At 38.8% G+C, this 24,160-nt stretch overlaps 1 protein-coding gene across 2 annotated transcripts in view; it reads right to left on the reverse strand.

Moving 5' to 3' along the window:
* LOC145765055 (uncharacterized) overlaps positions 1–21,488 on the reverse strand; it is a 41,639-nt gene extending 20,151 nt beyond the window's left edge. For both annotated transcript variants that reach the window (XM_082576796.1, XM_082576795.1), the window contains exons 1-5: positions 21,331–21,488; positions 19,049–19,207; positions 10,467–10,700; positions 9,615–9,784; positions 9,204–9,399 (exon numbers count right to left, since the gene is read on the reverse strand). In XM_082576796.1, coding sequence (XP_082432922.1) covers positions 9,204–9,399; positions 9,615–9,784; positions 10,467–10,700; positions 19,049–19,207; positions 21,331–21,462 — 891 coding nt within the window. In that variant the 5' untranslated portion in view covers positions 21,463–21,488. The remainder of the gene's footprint in view (positions 1–9,203; positions 9,400–9,614; positions 9,785–10,466; positions 10,701–19,048; positions 19,208–21,330) is intronic.
* Positions 21,489–24,160: the final 2,672 nt, after the last annotated feature.

A 24,160-nucleotide genomic window follows, 5' to 3' on the forward strand; every position in this document is an offset into this window, starting at 1 on the left:
CTGAACTGTTTGGTGAAATGATAATTGCATTTAATCGCTAAAAATTTATTTCACTTGCAACGTTTGTAAAACCTTTAAAAACTGAATCCAGAATTGATTGATCAAAGTTTATTTGAACAGAAGTAGTATGTCTGTATTTTAGTGGTTCCCAACCTGGGGTTCGCGGACCCCTTGGGGGTCCGTGAGAAAGCATTTGGGGGTCCGTGATTACCTTGATGAATTTTGGAAGAAAAAAACTTTGTTCTATATGCACGGATGGAGCACCAGCTATGCTCGAACAAATCCGGATTTGCTGCTTTAGTAAAAAACGAAGCTCCTCGCGTGGTTGTTGCTCATTGCTTGTTGCACGTGGTACGCCTTAGCAGCAAAAACTTTACTAGCAAGTCTCAAAGAAATTCTGACGAATTGCGTGAAAGTCGTTAATTTCATCAAAAGCAGAGCTGTAAACCACTGTACTTTTAAAGCGCTCTGTCAAGAAGTAAGGTCAGATAACGGAATACTTTTGTATCATTCTGAGGTAGACTACGTTGGTTACCTTGAGAAGTTTTAAAACGACTGCAGCAGCTAAAAAATGAGGTATCAACTCTTCTGAAAGCAAAAGGAAGTCCTCTCTCAAAACTGTTCGAGAGTAAAAGTTTTCTATACGGCATGGCCTACTTAGCCGATATTTTCGGTCATATTAACAATGTTAATCGTGGCACTCAAGGACCAGGTGTGACAATAATTGATGCAGATCAAAAACTGAAAGCGTTTTTTGCCAATTGTTGCCGGTTTGGAAACACAGATTAGAAGCAGGTAATTACGCTAACTTTCCAATGTTAGAAAATCTTATCTTGATAGATGAAACTCAAAGAGAATGTACTCTTTTGATCTCTATGAGAGAAAAATTTTGCGCACACTTGAAACCTTGCAAATCTTATTTCAACGTTATTTTAATTTAGAACACCTGCCGAACAAAGTTGAAACATGGATTCGAAATCCTTTTCTTTTTGACTTGAACAACATTAGCGATGACAATCTCAGTAAAGATGACCTAATTGATTTGAGATCAAAAGAGTTATTATGCATTGCAGTGGCGTAGCCAAGGGGGGGACATCACGATATTGAGAATGATGCTTTCAGTCTAATAAAAAATTGCCTAGTTTTAAACAAAATTGCATTAAAAGAGCGAGTTTTGCCAATACCAAACATTCAAACATCTCAGCCAGGAATTAGCAACAAGAAAACACAGAGACTTAGCTTTATTTCCAAAAAATGCCGAAGAAAACATGATCTTATCCTTTTGCTATGCTACCAGACAGCACCATTTTACAGGAATATTCGTACCCACATTTTTGTTGAAAATGCTCTCAGAATGCACCAAATTCAAAGTAATTTTTCAAAATTTTCTGGGGGAGACCCTCCAGACCCCCCGCCGCTGGGTGGTCAGCGAATAAACTGGTCAACAAAACCGAGAAATAAGTTTTTGAGGATCAAAGTTTATGGTTGCTTCCACCAGTTAGAAATAATTAAAAACTCGAACTAGGTCATAGTTCAACAGTGGGGGATGAGGACAAGAATTGCACTTTATTTTTTTCAAGTTGCGGACAAAAACACTAGCTTACGTGCTTGCTGCGCACACTGCGTTTCTGCGAAAGGCCTACCCAATACCCATACAGCAAATCAAACGTTTTTCAACAACAAACCGCTCATTTGTTTTTATATTTTGGACAAGCTCGAAAAACTGATCAACACTCTTAAGTCTCCAACTCGTTTCACCCAAAGCTTCCTTCCTATTATGACGTCACAACACTTTTCGACAATCGCAAGAATGACTGGGAAGTCAAATGAAGTTTTGATAGAAAGAAGTAAACAAAGTTTGTCAAGCCACGATTTGAATAGAAGCAGATGATTTCAACCATTGGATTGATTTACCACGTTGCAACACAAATTTCATGCCAAGACTGTGCTTTGCAATTTGAAAATAAAATTGAAAATACATTAGCACTTTAAAATTTACTGAAATGCTCAAAGAGCAACTTTCAGATATAGTATAAAACAATAAAAACACATACATAAACAATGTTTTGTTTGTCGTATCCAGGCTTACACCCGGTTGTTGAAGATTTAGATTACAGTATTGTTCGAATTAATTGAAACTGTCAAGAAAACAGGCTGAATTTGTGTATATATATTTGGTTTGTTGTGATAACTTAACAGATGTGTATACTTTTGCAGTTTTCTGCAATTTTTGGGTCCCGAAACCACACCTGAATGATGGCCTCCATGAGCTTCCTTATGGTGGTGCAGTCCTTCTTGCGTAGTCGTGCCTTGATTATGCTCCACAAATTTTCGACAGAATTTAAATCCGGAGAATTGCCAGGCCAATCTAACACAGTAATCTTGTTTTTATTCAAAAAATTAGTGGTTTTTTCAGAAGAATGGCATCATGCGAGGTTTGTGAGAAGGAATGTTGGAGAGACCTTGAAGCCCTAGCATTTCAATCAATGTGTAAAACATCCCCCAAAAAGATGTTCTGGGTAACTTTTAGCCACAGTGGTGTTGGATCACTGTTTCCAGTGAAAGGAATGATGAATTCTGAACAATATATCGATGTGATCACAAATAAAAGTTAGCCTATCCCAGACCTGCAAAGAGCATTTCCAGAAGGTGGTTGGGGGTATTTTTCAGCAAGACCTTGCACCATGTCATTCTTCTAAAAAAACACTAACTTTTTAAATAAAAGCAAGATTACTGTGTTAGATTGGCCTGGCAATTCTCCGGATTTAAATCCTATCAAAAATTTTTGGAGCATAATCAAGGCACGACTACGCAAAAAGAACTGCACCACCATAAGGAAGCTCATGGAGGCCATCACTCAGGTGTGGTTTCGGGACCCAAAAATTGCAGAAAACTACAAAAATCTAATCGAATCCATGCCAAACCGTGTTCGTGCAATATTGAAAAAAGGTGGAGGCCACATTAAGTATTAAACTATACACATCTGTTAAATTATCACAATAAACCAAATATACACAAATTCAGCCTGTTTTCTTGACAGTTTCAATTAATTCGAACAATACTGTAAGTGGATGGGAAGGCAAGGAAGAACATAAACAATAAAAACCAACGATAAAAAGTATTCTTTTTTAAAAGGCTGATTTACATCGATGATATTAATCATTTCTAGGCGCTATCCAACTCAACAACGCAAATATTGCTATAAATCTAATGGAGTGAACAACGCATCATAAGGACTGTTGCTTCCGCTTACGCAAGAATAAGCAATAAATCGGGAGACATGGTGATTATCTCCAACTGATTGCGTCAAACATCCGCTTTACTATGAAGTTCTTTGAAATCGCAATCATGTCATTGTGTAAGTCAAATTCAAGCTTGATGACGCCCTCATTAGCGCAGAGTGAAAGTGTTGTCCAGTCATCTTTCATGTAAGCGCTTTGAAACTTCATATTTATTGAATTCAATAAACATTTCAAATAAGAACTTTGACATCGAAAAATAATAAAATAATCTTTGCTATTTCTATCGATTCATTTGTTAGTCAATGCAATACTTTGAAATATTGGTATACTATTCACCAAAAGATTTTAATTTTTTTTTTCGAAACAAACTTTATTTGGGGATATTTAAGGGAACTTTATTGGTCGATCATTCTTGGTAAGCGGAAATTGTACTAATCCCGTAGTTGTCTGGTTCAAAATCTTCAGAAAAAATACAGTTCTATAAACATTTTATATAATTTTATCACGAGCATATATTATCACATGTTCACTGACTACTGGAAACAATCGCATATTCCAAGCACACGCTTACAACATTTCCGAGGTGTCGTCATCATTATGGCGTGAGGAGTTAGAACGATGTTCGATCAAAATCGTTCTTGTGTTTTATTTACGTACGAGAACACGGAACACATGATATCGAACGAAAGACATATGGAAACTAGAAATAAAAGTTCTGCCAGAAAGCAATGTACCAAAAGTGAAAAGGCATTCAAGCTTGAATAGCTATGTCTAGGACTAATTACCTTTTAAGACATTGTAATAACGTACAAACTAGCCTTTGCACCAACTCTAGCTGAAAATGTATCGAGTGCAGCAAGCCAACGCGAATGACGCACGCGATTCACTCGTTACATCGTGATATCCTTAACAAATAACTCAGAAGTTGAACTGGTCGAAAAGATGATGAAATTGTATCGAAGTAACGCAGTGACAATATGACCAAGTTATGGGCAGTGGCTGCCATCAAATGAAACATGCAAAACCTAATTTAATTAAACTAAAATCAACGCAAAGTGAACACACATTATTACCACAAACATCACGTGACATCAGGGAAAGAGGGCTAGTTTTCAACACTCAACCACGATAGCGATCGCAGGCCATGTGGGTTCGTCTCATCCCAATCAATATAATTTAACAATTCAAATAACGCCATGGAAAACAACCGACAAAAACAAAGACCATGCCGAACGACATTGGTTTAACGTTTAGAGTTTAGACCCACCTAACCGTGCACAAAGGATGTTTAACTGATGAGCATCGTACTGTAAGCGTTTACAACAGAAAGCTGTTTCACAAGTAGTTTAAACACAGATGCGTTCATGTCTACAAATAGTATCTTAAGATCTTGAGATAGTATTTTAAGTTTAAAAATCAATTGAAACAACCTTATGGTTAAGTGGTAAACCTGCATAGCAAGGTAAAACCTTGCCCTTGGTTATCAATTTCATTTTTCTCTTCCTACTTTTTTGAACAATAGAAACACACAGATGGTCAATACAATTTTACAGCGGTGAGAAAGACACGTAGAACTTTGAGGCAAAACACCAACAATATTTTCGGCAGGAACAGGAGTCACTCGAGTGGACCAGTGATGTCTCCGTCATACCTGGCTGGCTACGGATTCCAAATCCACCTTTCTGACATACATCCAATATCACTTGATGGCAAGTAACAACTATGAAAATGGCTGTTGAAATTTATTCTAAAGTTACCTTGAGGGCATTCCTATTATGACGAAACGATAAGATATTTAGACAAGTGAAAAGCTCCTTTCATTGTCAAACTTCGATCTTGGCTATGAGTTCATTTTGTGACACTAAAAGAAGGGGGGATTACCTCAATCGCGTCGTGATTGGGTTCCAGTCTGGAATGGTACGAATCTTCGGTAAAGCAGTAGCTAGACAAAACTTTGAACAGGAACTGACCATGAGATTTGTTGTGTTAAAATTGTGATACTCTTTTCTGATAGGTTGTGTTCAATTAATTTTACGTTACTCGGTGCGCGGTCGAAGTGTTGGCTTCTGGCGTGATTCGTGAAGCCCTTTCTTTTGGAACGTTTATCAAGGACTTTTTTCAGTTCAGTCAGAACGAGTTATGTTGTAAGGGTTGTAAAGACCTTAGTACTTACTTTGTGTTTAGCTTTGTTTTATAAAGCTGATGTTACGGCGATTTTATTATATAAATAAAATACGATAAAGTTGCTGTCGATAAAGGAAAAGCGATATCTCATCGGACTTAGGATAGGTGATGACCAGCATCACATTCAACAACAACGAAATCAAACAAGAGTTTTATGCGGCCAAGAACTATGTTAGTACTTTGGGACGCAACGAAACTATGACGACGCAAATTATGCTGTTTCACTTATATATACTGTAAAATTGATGTGTTACCATATCTTTCCAGTTATGAGCTCTCAACAAGAGGACAATTCATTTTCAAGATGGTCAAAGGCCTTTGTTCATCCCTTGCAATGTGCTGGTGCTATTCGATTCAAAGTATGCGTCGAGCGCAGAAATAACGACACTAAACTAAATGCTTTAAAACTGAAGTTTGTGAAGGTTCACTTGCTGAAGAACAGCCAACATACGTTCATTCTTCAATCATAAAACGTTTAGATAAAAAAAAAAAAAACTTATTGGCGTCTTAGAAACGACACTTGTTTTGTGACGTGATCAGTCACTGAACCTCCGAACGACATTCGAGAATTTGTCATGAAATTCTTAAAGTTTTTAAAAGGAATATATATAAAAAGTATGCTGCGTCATTTCCAATTTGAAGAACGTAATAAAATGTTTTCTAGAAATGAGAAAACAATTACAACACAATGACGCAGTCACATGTCTTATCATAGAGACAATTGACTCAATAGTACAAAATTACCAATCATTGAGAACATACATCAACATCCTTTAAGATACATCAACTCCTTTAAAAGAACAATCCTCGAACCCATACCCAAGTCCCAACACCTCCCAGTATGCATCAACATAAACCCAGTAATTCAGCCCGGAATCTCCAAACCACTGCCACGGTTTAATTTCCGCAAAGCTAACTGGGACAACTTTACACAAGTACTAGACGCAGAAATCGACAATATACCCCCCACACCCCAATCATACGCTGTTTTTCAAAAACTGGTTTGGAAGGTTTCAAAGCAGACCATACCAAGAGGAAGCCGCAAAGAATACATACCTGGTCTCACAACTGAAAGCAAAGAAGTGTATGAAGAATACCTGAACCAATACAACCAGGATCCTTTCAGCCAAGAAGCTCAGAACCTTGGCGAAACAGTCCTCAACAAACTCGATGAAGAAAGAAAAACGTGCTGGAGAAAAATGATAGAGTCAACTGACCTTCGCCACAATAGCAAGAAAGCATGGGCTACCATAAAAAAATTAAATTCTGATAACCAACTGCAAAATAACCTCGCAGCAGTCACACCAAACCAAGTCGTCCACCAACTGCTCCTTAATGGAAAGACCAAAGCCAAGCACCGATACCACAAACCCACCAGGTACAAAAACGATACTTTACTAGAAAGGGAAACCAACGATCAATTTTTCACACCAGCAGACCTTCAGGTAGCCTTCAAACATTTGAAAAGTGGTAAAGCAACAGGCCTAGATGGAATTACTATTGAACAGATCCTCCATTTCGGTACGAAAGCTAAATCCTGGCTCTTAAAATTCTTCAACAATTGTCTGGCCGGTGCAACAATCCCAAAGATCTGGAGAAAAGCAAAGGTAGTAGCTCTTTTGAAACCCCAAAAAGATCCCTCTTCCCCAAAGAACTATAGACCAATATCACTTTTATGCATCCTCATGAAAGTATACGAACGCCTTATACTAAATAGGATTTCAACGCAAGTAGATGACCAACTTACACATGACCAGGCAGGTTTTCGACCAGGGCGCTCTTGTTGCGGTCAAGTATTAAACCTAACTCAATATATAGAGGATGGATTCGAACAGAAACTCGCCACTGGAACCGTCTTCGTAGACCTATCTGCCGCTTATGATACCATCAACCATAGGGCCTTGCTTCTTAAACTGGATCAAGTCATCAAGAACCCCACAATCAACCAAGCTATTCAATCACTTCTTACAAATAGACGATTTTTTGTTGAGATGAATGGTCGAAAAAGCCGCTGGAGAACCCAACGTAATGGCCTGCCGCAAGGCTCTGTTCTTACACCTATCTTATTTAAAATATACACCAATGATCAACCAAAACCCCCCAACGTACGTCGTTTCATTTATGCCGACGACCTCTGCCTAGCTACCCAATCAAAAAACTTCTCGGTGATAGAAAAAACCTTAACAGGAGCACTCTCCGAGTATTCCACATATTACAAGTACTGGAGTCTAAATGCAAACCCTTCCAAAACCCAAGTAACATGCTTTCACTTGAACAATCATAAGGCTAGCCAAAAACTTACCATCAATTGGGAAAACACTGCTTTACAATATACCCCCTTTCCTGTATACCTTGGCATAACACTGGACAGGACCCTATCCTATAAGACACACCTACTGAAGCTTAAGAAAAAATTATCTGCTCGCAATAACCTTTTGCAAAAGCTGGGAAACTCAAACTGGGGAGCAGATGAACACACACTGAAGCAAACAGCACTGGCTCTCTGTTATTCGACCGCTGAATACTGCGCTCCAGTATGGGCTAGGTCAAGCCACACCAAAGTAATTGACTCCGAATTAAACCAAGCATGTAGAATCATAACTGGCACACTCCGTCCAACACCAATCTCCGACCTCTATAACTTAGCAACTATAGCTCCACCTCATATCCGAAGAGAAGTCGCTACAAAAAAGGAAAGAGTAAAACAAATATCCGACCAACGCCACCCTCTCTATGAACACAAACTTATTCCAGCAAGACTCAAGTCACGCAAAAGCTTCATCAAAGTCGGCCCATTGGAACACACAAGCGCGACAGCTGCACGACTAGAAATGTGGACCTCTGAGCCCGATAGGACACAACATCCTGCCATCCCAAGTCCTTCCGAAAGTCTACAACAAACTCCCACCCTTGAGAGAAGAGAGTGGTGCTGCCTAAACAGAGCCCGCTGCGGAGTCGGGAGAAATAAAAGCAATCTTTTCCGATGGAAGATGACTCCTGACCCAACGTGTGATTGCGGCCTCGACAATCAGACCATGAAGCACATCCTCACCAACTGCCCCCTTAGCCCTTCATGTGATGACAACGACCTCAAAAACATCACAAACAATGCTCTTACCTGGCTCCGACACTGGCGTGACAAGCTATGAATGAATTGAGAACATAAGAACAAAGATTTGATGAAATAGATGTTTTTCAATGTATAGAAAAAAGGAAGTTCATTAACTAAAAACGTTGTTTTTATGACGAATGTTTGCTTTGTTTGATTTCTAGCTTTACAACTTAACTAGACAACTTTTCATGAAATTGTTGAAATAATCACGTTCTTAGAACGTTGCTGACGTGCTTGCTAATTTCAAATTGATCCAATTTATTCATGAATACTTTTCAATACCTTGATCTAAGATTTCATTTGAAAAATACTTCTCAGATGATCGAAGTTCAAATATTAGCGATTATTCATTGAGATGGAAAAATTTCTACTCGGCTTCCACTGTTGTGAATATCGCACAGCGGCACAAACTATATTCACAAATTTTCGCGCAAACATTCGGTATTTTCGTCGGGATAAAATTAGTGACTAAAACTAGCCACCCACCAATGACTGGCGAAAATAAGGTAGTGCTGCTAATTTGAAGTTTAACTTGGATTCACAAAAACAACACAATGGTGCATCATCTCGGATACAAAACCCTCGTTCAGGTTACTCTGAATTTTTGAAGTAACTGTAATAAAAAATAAGGCCTGTAACATGAATTTCACACAACGGAAACTTACAGATCTTCGCTTTAAAGAAGGCGAAGACTTGTTCAGCTCCATCATCGACTTTGGACTATCAAATTTTGCTTTTAAAATGTCCAGCTGCCTCTTGAGCACTACGCGTTGCGATGGATTCGTATCATCAGAAAGAAGTATGTAACTCCTCCAGTTGTTCGAATCAAATCCCCAGTGACAAGTTCGCTTCTCAAGTCCGCTGTGAAAAAGTTAAATAAAATTTGTATATGCGCATCGATAGGAAACCTCAGATATCAGGCTATGTATAAAGAGGCCTACTTAAACATGTAAAAAAACTGAGAAAGAGTCATACGAGAACTATAAAATCAAGCAATATACTTTAGTTAGCAAGTACTCAATTCCTTAGCAATTTGCAACATTTCCCAACTGAAAACCAGGCTTCTCCATACTCACTGGTGGGAATGCGTGATAAATCTTGGCGGAGATAAAGTGATCCGGCAATCCTCACAAGCAATGCAAGCAGCATCTGGAGCTACGTAGAGATCAGAATAGAAGTATCCGAATCCTTTTCCAAAACACTCATGGTAAACTGGTATTTTTTTAGATTTTTTAGATCCAAGTTGCTGAAACAAAAGCACTCATTCAACATGTATATCACAGATCTCAAAACAGATCACGTCTCCAAATGTTGAATTGCCAAAGTAAGACATCGTCGAGTTGTTCCTGTGGCCATGCTCTCCAGGGTTGAGAAAAACCCGGGTTTTTTGGGTTTTATTTAAAAAAGATGCAAAAAAGGTAGATTCATGCTTATTTCACCTCAAATACTACTTTTTACCTATGAAGTGCCTGATTTTTGTGTACAGAAATATCCACTGTGTTTTCAATTTATCCTTGGAAATTTCCTTCACAACCACATCCTTAAGTCCTAACTTGAACTTTGTTTCAAGTACCTTGTAGTAGCCTACTTTGGTTCATTTTTTCAATTTTCTGATAAAAGTTGGACAAATATGATGTTCTGGGTTTTTAATGTTTTTTTTTTAAGTGGGCTTTTTTGGGTCGGGTAAAATACCGACAACCCTGATGCTCTCTACATTGTTTCACTACTTTTAGACGTTATGTTTCGAAAAACAACACATTTCCTTACTTGGGTTCGTTATTACCTTATAAAAAAATAAGTGATATTTTGCCTTGAGAAGTTAAATCAAAATGTGGTTACAAATGCCGAACTGGATTGCGACACCAACAGAGCAACTAAAGCAGCATAATGTAATTTTTTTACACAGCCGAATGTATAACTGCACTCACGTTAAGAACTTCACTTTCAGTGCAAGGATTATATTCCATATGCAGCAAGGATACCAGCCGCTCAGCATCTGACCTCGTGATCAGGCCACACTGCGTTGTGTTGAAGGGGAGAATGTCCAACATTTTTAAAATTGCGATCTGGTCGGGGGAGCACCGGCTGCAGTAGATGTGAAGCTCTGAGCACGCTTTGTTGATCTCGGGCATGCTGAAGTCACGAAGGACTGTTGTGAGGATCTTCAAAATAACATTGGTTGGTAAACACAAAAAATCAAAAAATTACAAACAAAATGTGCAAACGTGAATGAAAAAAACACTGTGCAATCTCAACTCGATTTAGGTCAAACAAACTTGAACAACGTACGGAGGAAACTTTTGTTCTGCCAACTAGCTTATACCAAAGAAAAACTGTGCGATAGGTTGAGTTTCGCTTTTAGCATCATGATAATGTTGTTAGCCTGATTCTGCGGGTCCGCTGTGGTAGTAGCGAATTGCACTATCTTTCGGAGCACAGTCATTGAAATATTTTAAGACTCTCTCAATCGTCTTTCATTTACATATTATAATTGATGAATGATGCGAAAAGGGGATGAAACAAATCTCCTCTTTCATAAAGCCAAGCGAAAACGGTACCCGGTCAATTGGTCGAAAGACATTTGGTCGACAGTCATTTGGTCGACAGACATTTGGTCGACAGGACGTTTGGTCGACAGACCATTGGTCGACAAGACATTTGGTCGACAGGACATTTGGTCGACAGACATTTGGTCGACAGGACATTTGGTCGACAGACATTTGGTCGACAGGACGTTTCGTCGACAGACATTTGGTCGACAAGACATTTGGTCGACAGGACATTTGGTCAAAAGAACGATTCATTTTAGGGTTAACTAACCCTAACCTAACCCTAACCCTAATCCTAACCCTAACCTTAACCTAACCCTAACTCTAACCCAAATGTCCTGTCGACCAAATGTCTTGTCGACGAAATGTCTGTCGACCAAATGTCTTGTCGACCAAATGTCTGTCGACCAAATGTCTTGTCGACCAAATGTCTTGTCGACCAAATGTCCTGTCGACCAAAATGTCTGTCGACCAATTGTCTGTCGACCAAACGTCCTGTCGACCAAATGTCTGTCGACCAATTGACTGTCGACCAAATGTCTTTCGACCAATCGACCGGCCACCGCGAAAACAATGATATCAGTTATAAACATAGAACGAAAAACGTTATAACTCAATAAATAAAATAATAATATAATATCACGTAACGCTCGACATGCATATCAGGGAACAGGCAGGCCTCGAAATTCATTTTTGTTGAAGGCAGAAATTTTTTTGTTGTTGACAAACGTGTCCGGTCTGAGCAGCTATCTCGGCGGACAAATTAAGTCTCACGGCGGACACACCAGTTTTAGTGACGATCGTCATGCTAAATCACTTTATCTTGATAATTCTTCGCCATTTGAGAACTATAGCTACGGTTTAGAAGGCTTTTTAAAATTTCAGCCAAGGCACTCTGAAAGGCTTTCATCAGACCAACGACCTGCGCTTGAAGAGTAAAGCGCCGTGTAGCTGATCAATACGCCGCATAACTGATTAACTTACACCGAACGAGTCGTGTGGCTTCTTGCGTCACAATGGTCTGGGAACGAGTCGGAAAACTTCTATTACCGCAAGTCTATACCACTACCAGGCATGCAAAACTTTTTACTGGCAGACGACGTTCTCATTTTTACATCGAAATGATGTTACCGTACCGAAAATTATCTTGCATTTTCTAACTTGGAAGTAAAAAGATCACTACAGTATAAAACTATTTGATACAATAGTTTCTATTAGCAAAGACGGCTTATCTTTTTGATTATACACATCAGCATTCAGCAATCAACCTATATTGGAGTTAGAAGTTATTAGAAGTTTTAAGACTACTCTGTAGCTATTTTCTAAAATCGATCAACAGATATCCAAGGTTCGAGTCAAACAAGCCACAGGCGATAAGGAAACGTTAATCGGATTAGTAAGGAATTCGCGTCAAATCGTCTAGTGGTGAGATCTGAGATGTACTCTGTGGTGAGATTTCCTTGTGACAGGTCGGCCGTGACAGGATGTCGTTCACACTGCATATCAAGTACTACCGAAAATGTTATTAGAAAGCTTCGTAATTTCCCAGTCTTGATGAACTGATGAGGCTGCAACTGATGAAGTAATACGGGCATAAGTAATTTCTTGAATGAGTTACTGCCCTCAAGATGTCGCTAGTTTATTATGGTGAAAATAACATTGATAGACAGTAGAATTAGTACAGCTGATAACCTCTCATAATCATAACAATTGTGCAAATTATGATTAAAGCATGAAATTTTTACCAGTGTTAGTATATACCATAAGGGTCATTTTAAGATCGGGAGGTAAGTCAGATTTGACCTCTGATGACCTTGAGAGGTAGAGTGGGCCAAAATTGGGCGTTTTTCAAATTTATCTTTCAATCGCTTCAATAAATTGGTAAAAGTTGCCATTTTCTATATGGTTAACAATGGCAAAAAATTGTTTTGAATAAAAAAGTTTTTAGGGTCCCGCAAACGCCTCAAAGTGCCTCAATTTTGTTAAATTTTGCAAAAAAAACGACCTATAGCGCCAATTATACCATCGAAATTATCGCCAATCGTTCTTATACTTGACAAATATGTGGAGCAACTTGATACATAACATGTAAAAATAAATTGATTAACATAGCTCAAATACTTAGTGAGATATTCATGTTTAAAGTTTTGAAAATTTCAACCACATGGTGGCGCTATAGTTTTATATTTCCTTTAATAACTAGTGACACACTGAAGCCACAGACACATACAAGGTATCAATGGAAAGGTAATTAGCACGGCTAAGCGATTGTGTATTTAACTTGGTCATGATAATGTTTGATGATGTCATTGTGACGTAATATATTGGAAATTGAGTTCATATGAACGATTCATTTGCCTTTTACAGTATATCAAATTCTTAAAGTACAACTTTTAATTAGTGATATTTTCTTCCCAGTTTAAAGTAAATTTTTCTTTTGGATGCAGGTAATCGGAAGTACGTGATTTGTAATTATACACTTATACAGACAGTAATTGATACTAATGCACAACACTATAAGTCAAGAAATCAGCCAAAGTTTTTTTGGTTACTCGTTCAGATGCAGCAGCTGCAGATCGCTGGAATTTTCTAACTGCATCAATCACTTTATATATTGCTTGTAGCTGCTTTTTATTTTTGGCTTTGTAGGACCATGATTTCCTTTGTATTTTTCCGATTACCTGCTTATTTTTCCGATTACCTGTATTTTTCCGATTACCTGCATTCAAAAGAAAGTTTTACTTTAAACTGGGAAGAAAATATCACTAATTAAAAGTTGTAGATACTTTAAGAATTCGACATACTGTAAAAGGCAAATGAATCGTTTATATGAACTCAATTTCCAATATATTACGTCATAATGACGTCATCAAACATTATCATGACCAAGTTAAATACTCAATCGCTTAGCCGTGCTAATTACCTTTCCATTGATACCTTGTATGTGTCAGTGGCTTCAGTGTGTCACTAGTTATTAAAGGAAATATAAAATATAGCGCCACCATGTGGTTGAAATTTTCAAAACTTTAAACATGAATATCTCACTAAGTATTTGAGCTATGTTAATCAATTTATTTTTACATGTTATGTAGGGATGGGCAAAATAGAATACCGAATATAGAATAACCGGTTGTAGAGTCTAACCGGTTTCAAAATGCATATGAAATCGGATAATTGAAACCGCTTTAACGATCTACTTCGTACTAGTCCGTTTGATCGCAACGAATTCGCTGCAGCGAAAGTAGAATTGTTTATCGATTCAGTGCGATGCGGCGTCGGAAAAACGCACGAGTTTCATTGTTCGCATTAAAGAGATCTTTCTTGTCAAGCGCTTTGTAGTCCTCACAGTCTTGCGGAAGTGTGGCACGAAACAGCTTAATCCGCTTTCAGGATTTTTCTTTATTTCGGTACCACAAACCTAAGTTGTTTCTGGTAGAATACAAGGGTCCTTGCCTTCGCTGAGCCACCCAACATCGTGAGCTCCCACTCAAAAAAAAATGCAAGGCAACGTCGACCACAGGGTGTGCGCATTAGCGACCCTCCCCGCAGAACTACGTACGGGTAGTTGGCTTTGTCTTAGCTTTTACTGTACTACCGCAGAGCAAGAGGGGGGGGGCAACTTTTTTTCTACCGCAGAGCAAGGGGGGGGCAACTTTTTTTAGGGGGGGGGGCAAAAAAATTTAAATGGGCAAAATCATTATAATTGTAGCTGTTGCTCGAGAATGTTGGGATTTTGCCAGGGGGACAAATTTTTTAGGGGGGCGAGCCCCCGGCTGGCTACGGGCCTGTACTACCGGTATGCCAGTACAGTGACATGGACGACTTGTTGAGCTGTGGGATTGAAGATGCTACTTGCAGTAGTGAAAATGAATCAGCAAATTTGGCTTCCCCTGTTTCAGAAATAGATACCTATCTCACGTTGTTGAAAGCATCCACTACATGGAAAGCAAAACAAAAACCAATTTTCTTGTTTCTATCAGTTAGTTTCAAAATATTTTTGTGTACCTGCTACATCTGCTTCTTCAGAGAGATGTTTTTCAAGTGCAGGTTTAACTGCCACAAAGTTGAGATCTCGTTTGACTGGTGAAAATTTAGAAAGCCTAAATCTGTTACACTGCGATAAGCAATTTTTGTGATGTTCATTGTTTTTGTAAAGTCATAAAAATCATTAAAATGTGTCGATGGTAAAAATCGTCAATTATTCTAGAATAGATATCTGTATTCTATATTCGGTTTCAGTATTCTAGAATATTCTAGAATAGCTAATTATTCTATTTTGCCCATCCCTAATGTTATGTATCAAGTTGCTCCACATATTTGTCAAGTATAAAAACGATTGGCGATAATTTCGATGGTATAATTGGCGTTTTAGATCGTTTTTATGCGAAATTTAACAAAATTGAAGCACTTTGGGGCATTTGCGGGACCCTAAAAACTTTTTTATTCAAAACAATTTTTTGCCATTGTTAACCATATAGAAAATGGCAACATTTACCAATTTATTGAAGCGATTAAAAGATAAATTTGAAAAACGCCCAATTTTGGCCCACCCTACCTCTCAAGGTCATCAGAGGTCAAATCTGACTTACCTTCCGATCTTAAAATGACCCTTATGGTATATACTAACACTGGTGAAAATTTTATGCTTTAATCATAATTTGCACAATTGTTATGCTAACCCGCTGCACTAAATTAAAGAAATGTCTTTTTAATTTTATTTTTTGCTTGTTTTCTGTTTTTGCAGCGGTGCTGGTTACAGACATGATTCAAGGTGTTGCTATCTTTTTCCGTTTATTGGCGTAACTAGTATATCGCTTATTGTAGCTGCCACTACCTTTTTTGTTTCACATATGTAGATCATAACAACCTAGTTTGAGTGACATGTTCAATTCAAAAGAGCATTTAAGTCCTATCTTATCTTGCATTGATTTGATTCGAGGGGCTACTTTTTCTCCACAATCTTTTACACTAGACATTGCCAGGAACATACTTTTAGCGCTCAGATGCAAATATGAAATACTTTACTTTTATGTGAAGCTACTATTTGTACGGAATGGCCCGTTTCGGCTAGTCCGATTCGGCTATTACCCTATTCGGCTAACAGCCCGATTCGGCTAGTCCGATTTGGCTAGTTCCCTATTTGGCTACAGTCTTTATCAGTTAGTTCCCTATTCGGCAATTTTTTGAAAATCCAACGATAATCCTTCTGTAATCCAACAAAATCCTTCTGTAAATCCAATGATGCCTTCTGTTTATTTAGAGAATTTTGTATTTTATTCCACAATAGGCTATCGTTTCTTTTGCATTCTTGCATTTTATCCAGTGTTTACCTTTGAGTGCCTTCCCAGACGGCAAAATCCGTCATTTTTGTTGTCTGGGTTCGTTCAAAATATGTGTTTTACATCAAAACAACATTTTTCATGATTAACAATACAGGTTAATGAGACAAACAGAAGTGTTTTATTAGTTGTTCGAGTGTGTTATTGTTCAAAATCATAGGCGCCTAACTATCTTTTTGGCCGTGGGGGCGAAAGCGTGTTTCATCAGCAGCAACGTAAATTCAGCAAATGTCACGCAGATGGATGACGTAATTATGCCGTCACACTAGGATTGCTTTTATTGCCACACTCGGAGTTATCGCTACGTTCGACCTACCGTTAATTATTATAAACAAAACTCGACCACTTCGGTTAAGCAAACACATGACATGCGTCTGCGTTAGCTAGCGGTTGATGGACTGCGACTCTTTAAGCTAAGCACAACATAAAGTTTAGCAACGAACTAGATTTATTAGCATGAAACAAGAGACGAAAAGGTTTACTAAAAGGTACACTGTAAATGGAATGACAATGTTTTGAAAATGGAATGCAAATACTAACTTGATCATAACGCTTGAAAATATACCTGTGTCCTGTGGAAAATATAATCATTCATGTTTACAATCTTTACATCAATTCAGCAGCACGTCACCTTGAATAAATTTAAAAGTTGCTGACATCCGTAAGCAGCCCTTGAAAAATAGTTACGGAGAGACGTTTGATTAAGTTTTCGACTTGACATTGCTCCCTTTTCACTACAATATCGCAACTTATGACTGACCGCTGTAAAACGCCCGTTTTCGCGTTGCAGATGAAACAGAAGATGCGCATATTCCGCCTTTGATCGGGATTCTATGGCAACGGTCGTGTGTGCGCCATTCAGTTTGCGTGAGTCCGTTACTGCGTTGATTATGCGGCGTGTGCGCAATGCGGTTTGTACCAGCCCTTGTTGCGTTGGTTAGTGGTTTCCTCGGGCCGAGACTTCAAGTTCATTTTCACAGCGAGCGATTCACTGGGCACCGCGCAATTCACTGAAGTGCAGAGGTTTCGACTTTCGAAAGCGACATCAAGTCTGTTTGCAAGCTCATAAAGCTAAACGCACGCTCCGTCTACGTAGCAAATTATGTTTTTTTTTGGGTGCATTCAACATCTGATGACATTGAATCGACACAAAATGGTAGATTTTTGCTATGTCCCAGGCAGCAAAATCAATCATATTTACATTGATTCAACGTCTGCAGACGTTAAATCAATGTAAAAATGACAGATTTTGTTGTCTGGTGTGGGAATGTAGCATCGCTACTCGTTCTAGTGATTATTTATTGCGAAGCTGTTGCGATTTGCATTCAAAGAATGTTTTCCTGCTGCCGATCGCTAGTTCATCTATTGTTTTATGTATCAATACAGCATAAAAAGTTGCCCCCCCGCAGAAATATGCGTGGGGGCCAGGTCCCCACGGCTTAGGCGCCTATGTTCAAAATACATGTAAAAACTTACATACAAGTTATTAATTACGGAGATAGCATAAATTTGATGCTCTAAAACAAAGTCATATATTATCATATACAGTCAAAGTGGCAAATGCGCGGACGGACAGTTTTTACGATAATGCACGGTCTATCAATTTAGAGATTTAACCGGCGGGAAGTAGTAACCGGCGATTCAATTCGATAATATCAAACCTCCATCTTTACACTCTGACTACAAAAAAAATTAGGCCTATATCACGTGAAAGTTACGAGTAATTAAGCATTGATTTCAACGACCTAATTTTTGGGCAAAATCAACTTTACGACCGGTTTTGCGAGCTTTGATCTTCCGCTTTGCAAGGCAACTTGATAGAATGATAATTACTTTGAACTTTAGTCCAACGTAGAGTGGTTTCACTTTAACGTGAATAAAAAAATGTCTACTTCTGGCTTTCTTTCCCAATTAAAATCATTAATCAACGCATTCGAAAAGGTTTTCCAGAATTTCGTTATTGCTTTGTGACAAGCATTTCTATGGTAAACAACTTTACCTCGCTTCCCACTTTTTTCTCCGCTATTCTCTTTTACATACCGGCGCGCGTAGTCTTGCTCCTCCGTCAAGGGGTGGTAACTACACGCAATTCATTATGACGCAACCGAAGGCTTTAATGTATCACACGGCTCACCCAGACAGTAAAATCCGCAATTTTTACAATGATTTAACGGCTGCAGACGTTAAATCAATGTAAAAATGACTGATTTTGCCGTCTGGGAAGGCACTCAAAGGTAAACACTGGATAAAATGCAAGAATGCAAAAGAAACGATAGCCTATTGTGGAATAAAATACAAAATTCTCTAATTATACAGAAGACGTTGTTAGATTTACAGAAGGATTTTGTTTGATTACAGAAGGATTATCGTTGGATTTTCAAAAAATTACCGAATACCTAACTGATAAAGACTGTATCCAAATAGGGAACTAGCCCAATCGGACTAGCCAAATCGGACTAGCCGAATCGGGCTGTAGCCGAATAGGGTAATAGCCGAATCGGACTAGCCGAATCGGACTAGCCGAATAGTAGCAGACCCCAATTTGTAAGCGTTGAAAAAGCTGGTTTGATTGGCGTGTTAAAAATTTGCTGCACAAATGAATTGAAAAATAAATTATCAAACCTGGGCCAGGCAAAGTCTTTTCTCTCCACCAACCACAAAACAAAATATCCGTTCTCCTCTAATAAGCGCCTCAGATCTCTGGGTTGAAGTGTCATTGGGAACAAGCAAAGGGATTTGCACAAGAGGAGGAGAAGGTATCGGGGGAAACTCTTTGTTCTCCTGAATGAAAATATAATATTTATCAATGAGCCAGGGTCTGTTTAAATACTACATGATGTCATTTTTTGTCTCCGTTGACAACCAAGTTATTAGTGCGCTACCAGGACGAACAAAAAATGGAGTAGTAGAAGAAATCCTCAAGAATTCAAAGCTTCACCTCTGACTCTAACACGCACCTAACCGGAATGCTGTTGCCAAAAAAGACTTGGGTGAGGCTCAACCGCTTGTATACTGGCGTCGAACTATCGTGCTCATACATGCAAAAATGGGGGATGGCTCCATCAACGTCCTGTGAATGCGACAAGAAGGAAAATACTGCAGACCACACCCAGGGATGACTACACCATCTGCAACTTCACCAAAATGGTGTGCATGGTCTGCTCAAACTGAATCACTTCAGAGGCTGCTTGACACCTGCCCAAACATCTAGCCGTAGGCACTGACACTACTCAAAGCCGGTAGTAAAAGGAAGAACTCCTCCACCCTTGGAGTGGCAACAAAGAAAAATGTTCACACAAAGAACACATAGCACAAAATGATTTTTAAAATGGCACTGAGATGTACAACTTATTTTAGGAGTATTTTACCACTACTCACTTGAATCAGCCAGAAATGAATTTATCATATAATGAAGTTTGTCTTCAGTGTAACATTAATAATTAACATGCATTGTACAAAACAATTCAAAACTGCCATTCGTGTTCTTGTAAGATACAATCATGCAGCACTATGGCAGTATCCATAGGCGTCGAAACAGGGTGGGCAGGGTGGGCGGCGCCCACCCTGCCATGAAACGAGGGTGGGCAAAATATGTTTCGCCCACCCTGTTTTCATGACACTTATGAAGTGTTTGTGACAATTATTTCCGTTTTTGTTAAACGCTGAATTATTCAACCAATTGCAGCGCAACTTCTTGTTTTACGCTATGTCTCTCGCTATGTATCTGACAGAACAAAGCAATTTTGTAACAACGCTGCGTTGAAAAAAAGGCGGTAAACACTGCATTGTTGTTGCTACGGCAACTGCCACCCGCTGGCAATTCCTGGTGAGAGAAAGCCACGATTGACCTTTTCTCCGAATGGTCTCACTTTCGTTACGTCACAATCAAACTTCAATTCCAGGTCAGCGTAAGGGAATATGAATATGACATCATAATGAACATGACAATAAAATAACCGATACAAACTAAAGACGTATAATATTGAAACAATCGCTTTTTACAAATCTTTCCTCACAAACTTGTTGCTCGGTATAAGTTGGGGCACCGCGCGATGTTGTCATTTCATTATTGAAAAGTTAAACATGAAGCAAAGTCAACATCTATTCGCGCATTCTTAAAACCAGCTTCCAAAAGGCGTCGAGATGATAACGCTGAAGAAGCCACGTCCAGCGTGAATGAACGTAGAGATGACATTGATGAAGAAAGCAGTGCTTCAAGGATGGACAGTGGTGAAGTCAATATATAGCAATGCACCGGTAGTTGTAAAAGACAGCATGAGCCATGGATCTCTACCTGCTCCATTTGACGTTAGCATGCTGCTGGATCAGCTTCCGGCTCGGGAAGGTCGTGTGTTGCAAAGGAAGCTTTTTTCCGAATTCCAGTGGTTGCGTCTTAACCATGATGGTACTTGTTACTGTAGTCACCTGTCCGAACATTTTGCGGCAAATCCGAAGGCGCCACTTTAAAGATAACATGTCACGAGTCACGCGCTTTTTAGGTCGCAAAGGAAAACATAAAATAAGTTTGTTTAGTTTAGCAACGCTCATAAGATTGCAAGAAAGCAGACATCAAACCTATTAAAGCTTAATTGCTGCAGCGACGCTAAACGCAGTCTTTGTGAGAAAGACTAACTATTGCGAATTTGCGAGCATACACATTCCATGCAATCTGTTTGAAAACTCTCGCCCACCCAGAATTCCTCTTTTCTAAGAAAAAATCGACGCCTATGGCAGTATCCAAAAAAACAAGCATTTGTGCAAAGATTACCGTACCCACGATAGAGAAACTATTAAAATGCATATTGCATCCTTTAGTTTTGGAATGCAAAACGCATCGTCGAGAATAAAAAGAAAAACATCCACACAGAAGCAACGGCACATGTGAAGCAAAAGTATGTGCTCACCTGAAACCACAATTGTGCCGCTATCGCAGGGTTTCCACTTGGCCCACTCAAACTATCCACACTAGCCAGCTGATAACAATTTAATGTAGTTTTCAAACCTTCAGAGAAAGCCTTTCGTCGAAACTCATCCATAGCTGTATTTAGCTGAACTCCAAACATTCAGAGCATTCTTGAGAAGAACAATTACTTGCAGATACAATTATTAGTGTACTGGTATTCTTCTGTTCATAAATTGTATGATAAACATCAATACACATCAAAGCGATTTATAGCAAACTGTCAAAATTCTATTTTGGACTCATTAGGGTAGTGGTTCTCAATTTTTTTTCCTTGCGACACACTCTAAAGTTTGTTTTGATCTTGTGATTCACAAATGATGAATTTATTAAAAATCATGTTTTAACAAGTGCTACTTTTTGAAACAATAACAAAAAAACATACTGAAAAGACGTGATGTGTAAGCTTCCTTGGATGAAAGAAGTCTTATCAAGTAATAAGAGTAAATTTCTGAAAACTTCATGCAAGGTTATAGGCTATGCTGATTGCTGGTAGCTTACATTAACAATGGCAGGTCAATCGAATAGTGTACAAACATGCATTCACAATTCATTGTGGGGTTACCCGCAACAACTGTTAAGTCTGAAAGGTTTTGTTAGTGCAAAAAACGAGTCAAAACATGGCTCTCGACTCAGCGATGAGTTCTGATCTCGCAATCCAGTATGTGCTTTATTGCCACCGTGAAAGGGTTAATGAAAAAAAATTGAATACGCCAAACTGAAAAACTATGCCACTGAATCAGACCAAGTATTCCTATTATATTATATGTTGTATAAATGATTTTGTCCACCTTGTCATTAAATTGTTTCAGATGAGTGTGTCTTTGTGCTGCTTTCCAAAAATTCTAGCCTACGAAAGCACCACATCTCATTAAGCATTAATTTTTTTACTTATTTTTGTTGAGATATTCCAGGTTTCAGAGTTGTAATGAATAACAGCATAAACATAATTAGCAATTTAAAACTCTAGACACAAAATTGCCGCATATTCTACACCGTAGACTATTTGTTTACGCTATCGCTTACTGCCACATTTTTTTGGATAGTTGTCGCTTGAGGCTACGCCGTAAGGTTTTTGCGTTTTTTTAGCGCATAGCCTAGAGTCAACGCATACTTTTTAATGTCCTTTTTCGCTACAACACGCCAATACCAATTTCCAGCGCTGCAGTTGAAAGAATGTTTTCAATGGGCAAAGACATATCAAAACCAAAACGCAGCAAAATGTCAGATGAACATTGAACACTTTCAGATGCTTGTGTTTCTTTGTGGAAATTCAAAATAAAATTTGTTTGTTTCGAGTGGTTTATATCGTGTGAACGGAATGGCCCGTTTCGGCGAGTCCGATTCGGCTAATCCGATTCGGCTAGTTCGATTCGGCTAGTCCGATTCGACGAGTTCCCTATTCGGCGAGTGTCCTATTTGGCGAGTTTTTGAAATTTTATTTTTGAAAGGGAATTATCGGGTACCGTAGCGTAACTGTTTTCACATCGTTTTAACGTCGCTGAACGTGCAGAAAAGAATAAAAATACAATGTTTGAACTATTAAATTAAAATTCGTCATGTCAGTTCAGTTGTTTTTATTTCTGACCATCATATCAAAAACAATACACGTCAACGTAGCAAAAGTGGAAGCGACAAAACACGAACGGTAAAACGTGCTTGAATTCGTCATGTCCGTTCAGTTGTTTTTAAGGTAGAAGCGCCAAAATGCGATTGTTAAAACGTGCTTGTGACCGAAGTAAGTTATTGAGTTGAAAGAAATTTGGCACAGTCGCAACACCTTCAAAAAATTTAAGATGTGAAGGGAAAATAAAAAAAAAGAAAATGTTACAAAAAAAATCATGTTTATATCTATAAGTTAGTAGCTACTTTTGAATAGTTAAAATGATTAGTTTGGATCAACAAATGTGTGGCCTACAGCTTGGATTGAAAGGAACTTATCGGGTACCAAAGCCTAGTTATCTCTACCAGCAAAACTTTGTTCCAAGAACCCAGTTAGCCTAACAGTTCATTTTTACATTGTAATAACAGAATGAAAAGGCTAACCAAATGTGTGGCCTATCGTTTTAACGTCGCTAAACGTTGAAATCAAGAAAAAAAAACTTTGATGACTAGGATAGGCTACGTTGCAAGCCTTAAAGCAGCCGGCGGCCATCGCCGCTAAGTAGTGCTTAAATGACCGCCTGTGCTACCTCCTCCGTCGGCCAAGTCGGCTGTGCTACCTCCTCCGTCGGCGGTCAAACTTGGCCGACGGTTTCTTCTAGCCAATTATTTAATTTTGCAATAGAATGATTGTGGATTAAATGTCGAAAATATGTAGTATCAAAGAGTGACGCAGAATTAGGTCAGCGCATCATAGTCACTACTGTTGTATTGAATATATCCAGCTGCGATCACCATCGCTGTAAGTCTTGTTTGCAATTCCCAATGTTTATTTTAACGAAGTGTTAATCCGAAGTGCTAATTTACATCGGCTGGCAATATTGTCGTTTTTATACGGTACACGACAACTGGGCGAGACAAAGTGGGCAATACCCACTTGGGCGAGACCAGGTGGGCGACTAGACAAGTGGGCGACGGACTAGGTGGGCGACGAGTCAAGTGGGCGACGGACCAAGTGGGCGACGGACCAAGTGGGCGACGAGCCAAGTGGGCGACGGCCAAAGTAGGCGACGGAATCGAAAGTTTAGCCGTTCGGAAAAAATATGACTTTTAACTTTTACTTTAAAATACAATGATTGATTTGTGGAAGGGAGGCAATGAGAGTTCTCACG

Source organism: Aplidium turbinatum, chromosome 2, assembly GCF_918807975.1.
Source record: "Aplidium turbinatum chromosome 2, kaAplTurb1.1, whole genome shotgun sequence".
Lineage (NCBI taxonomy): Eukaryota > Metazoa > Chordata > Ascidiacea > Aplousobranchia > Polyclinidae > Aplidium > Aplidium turbinatum.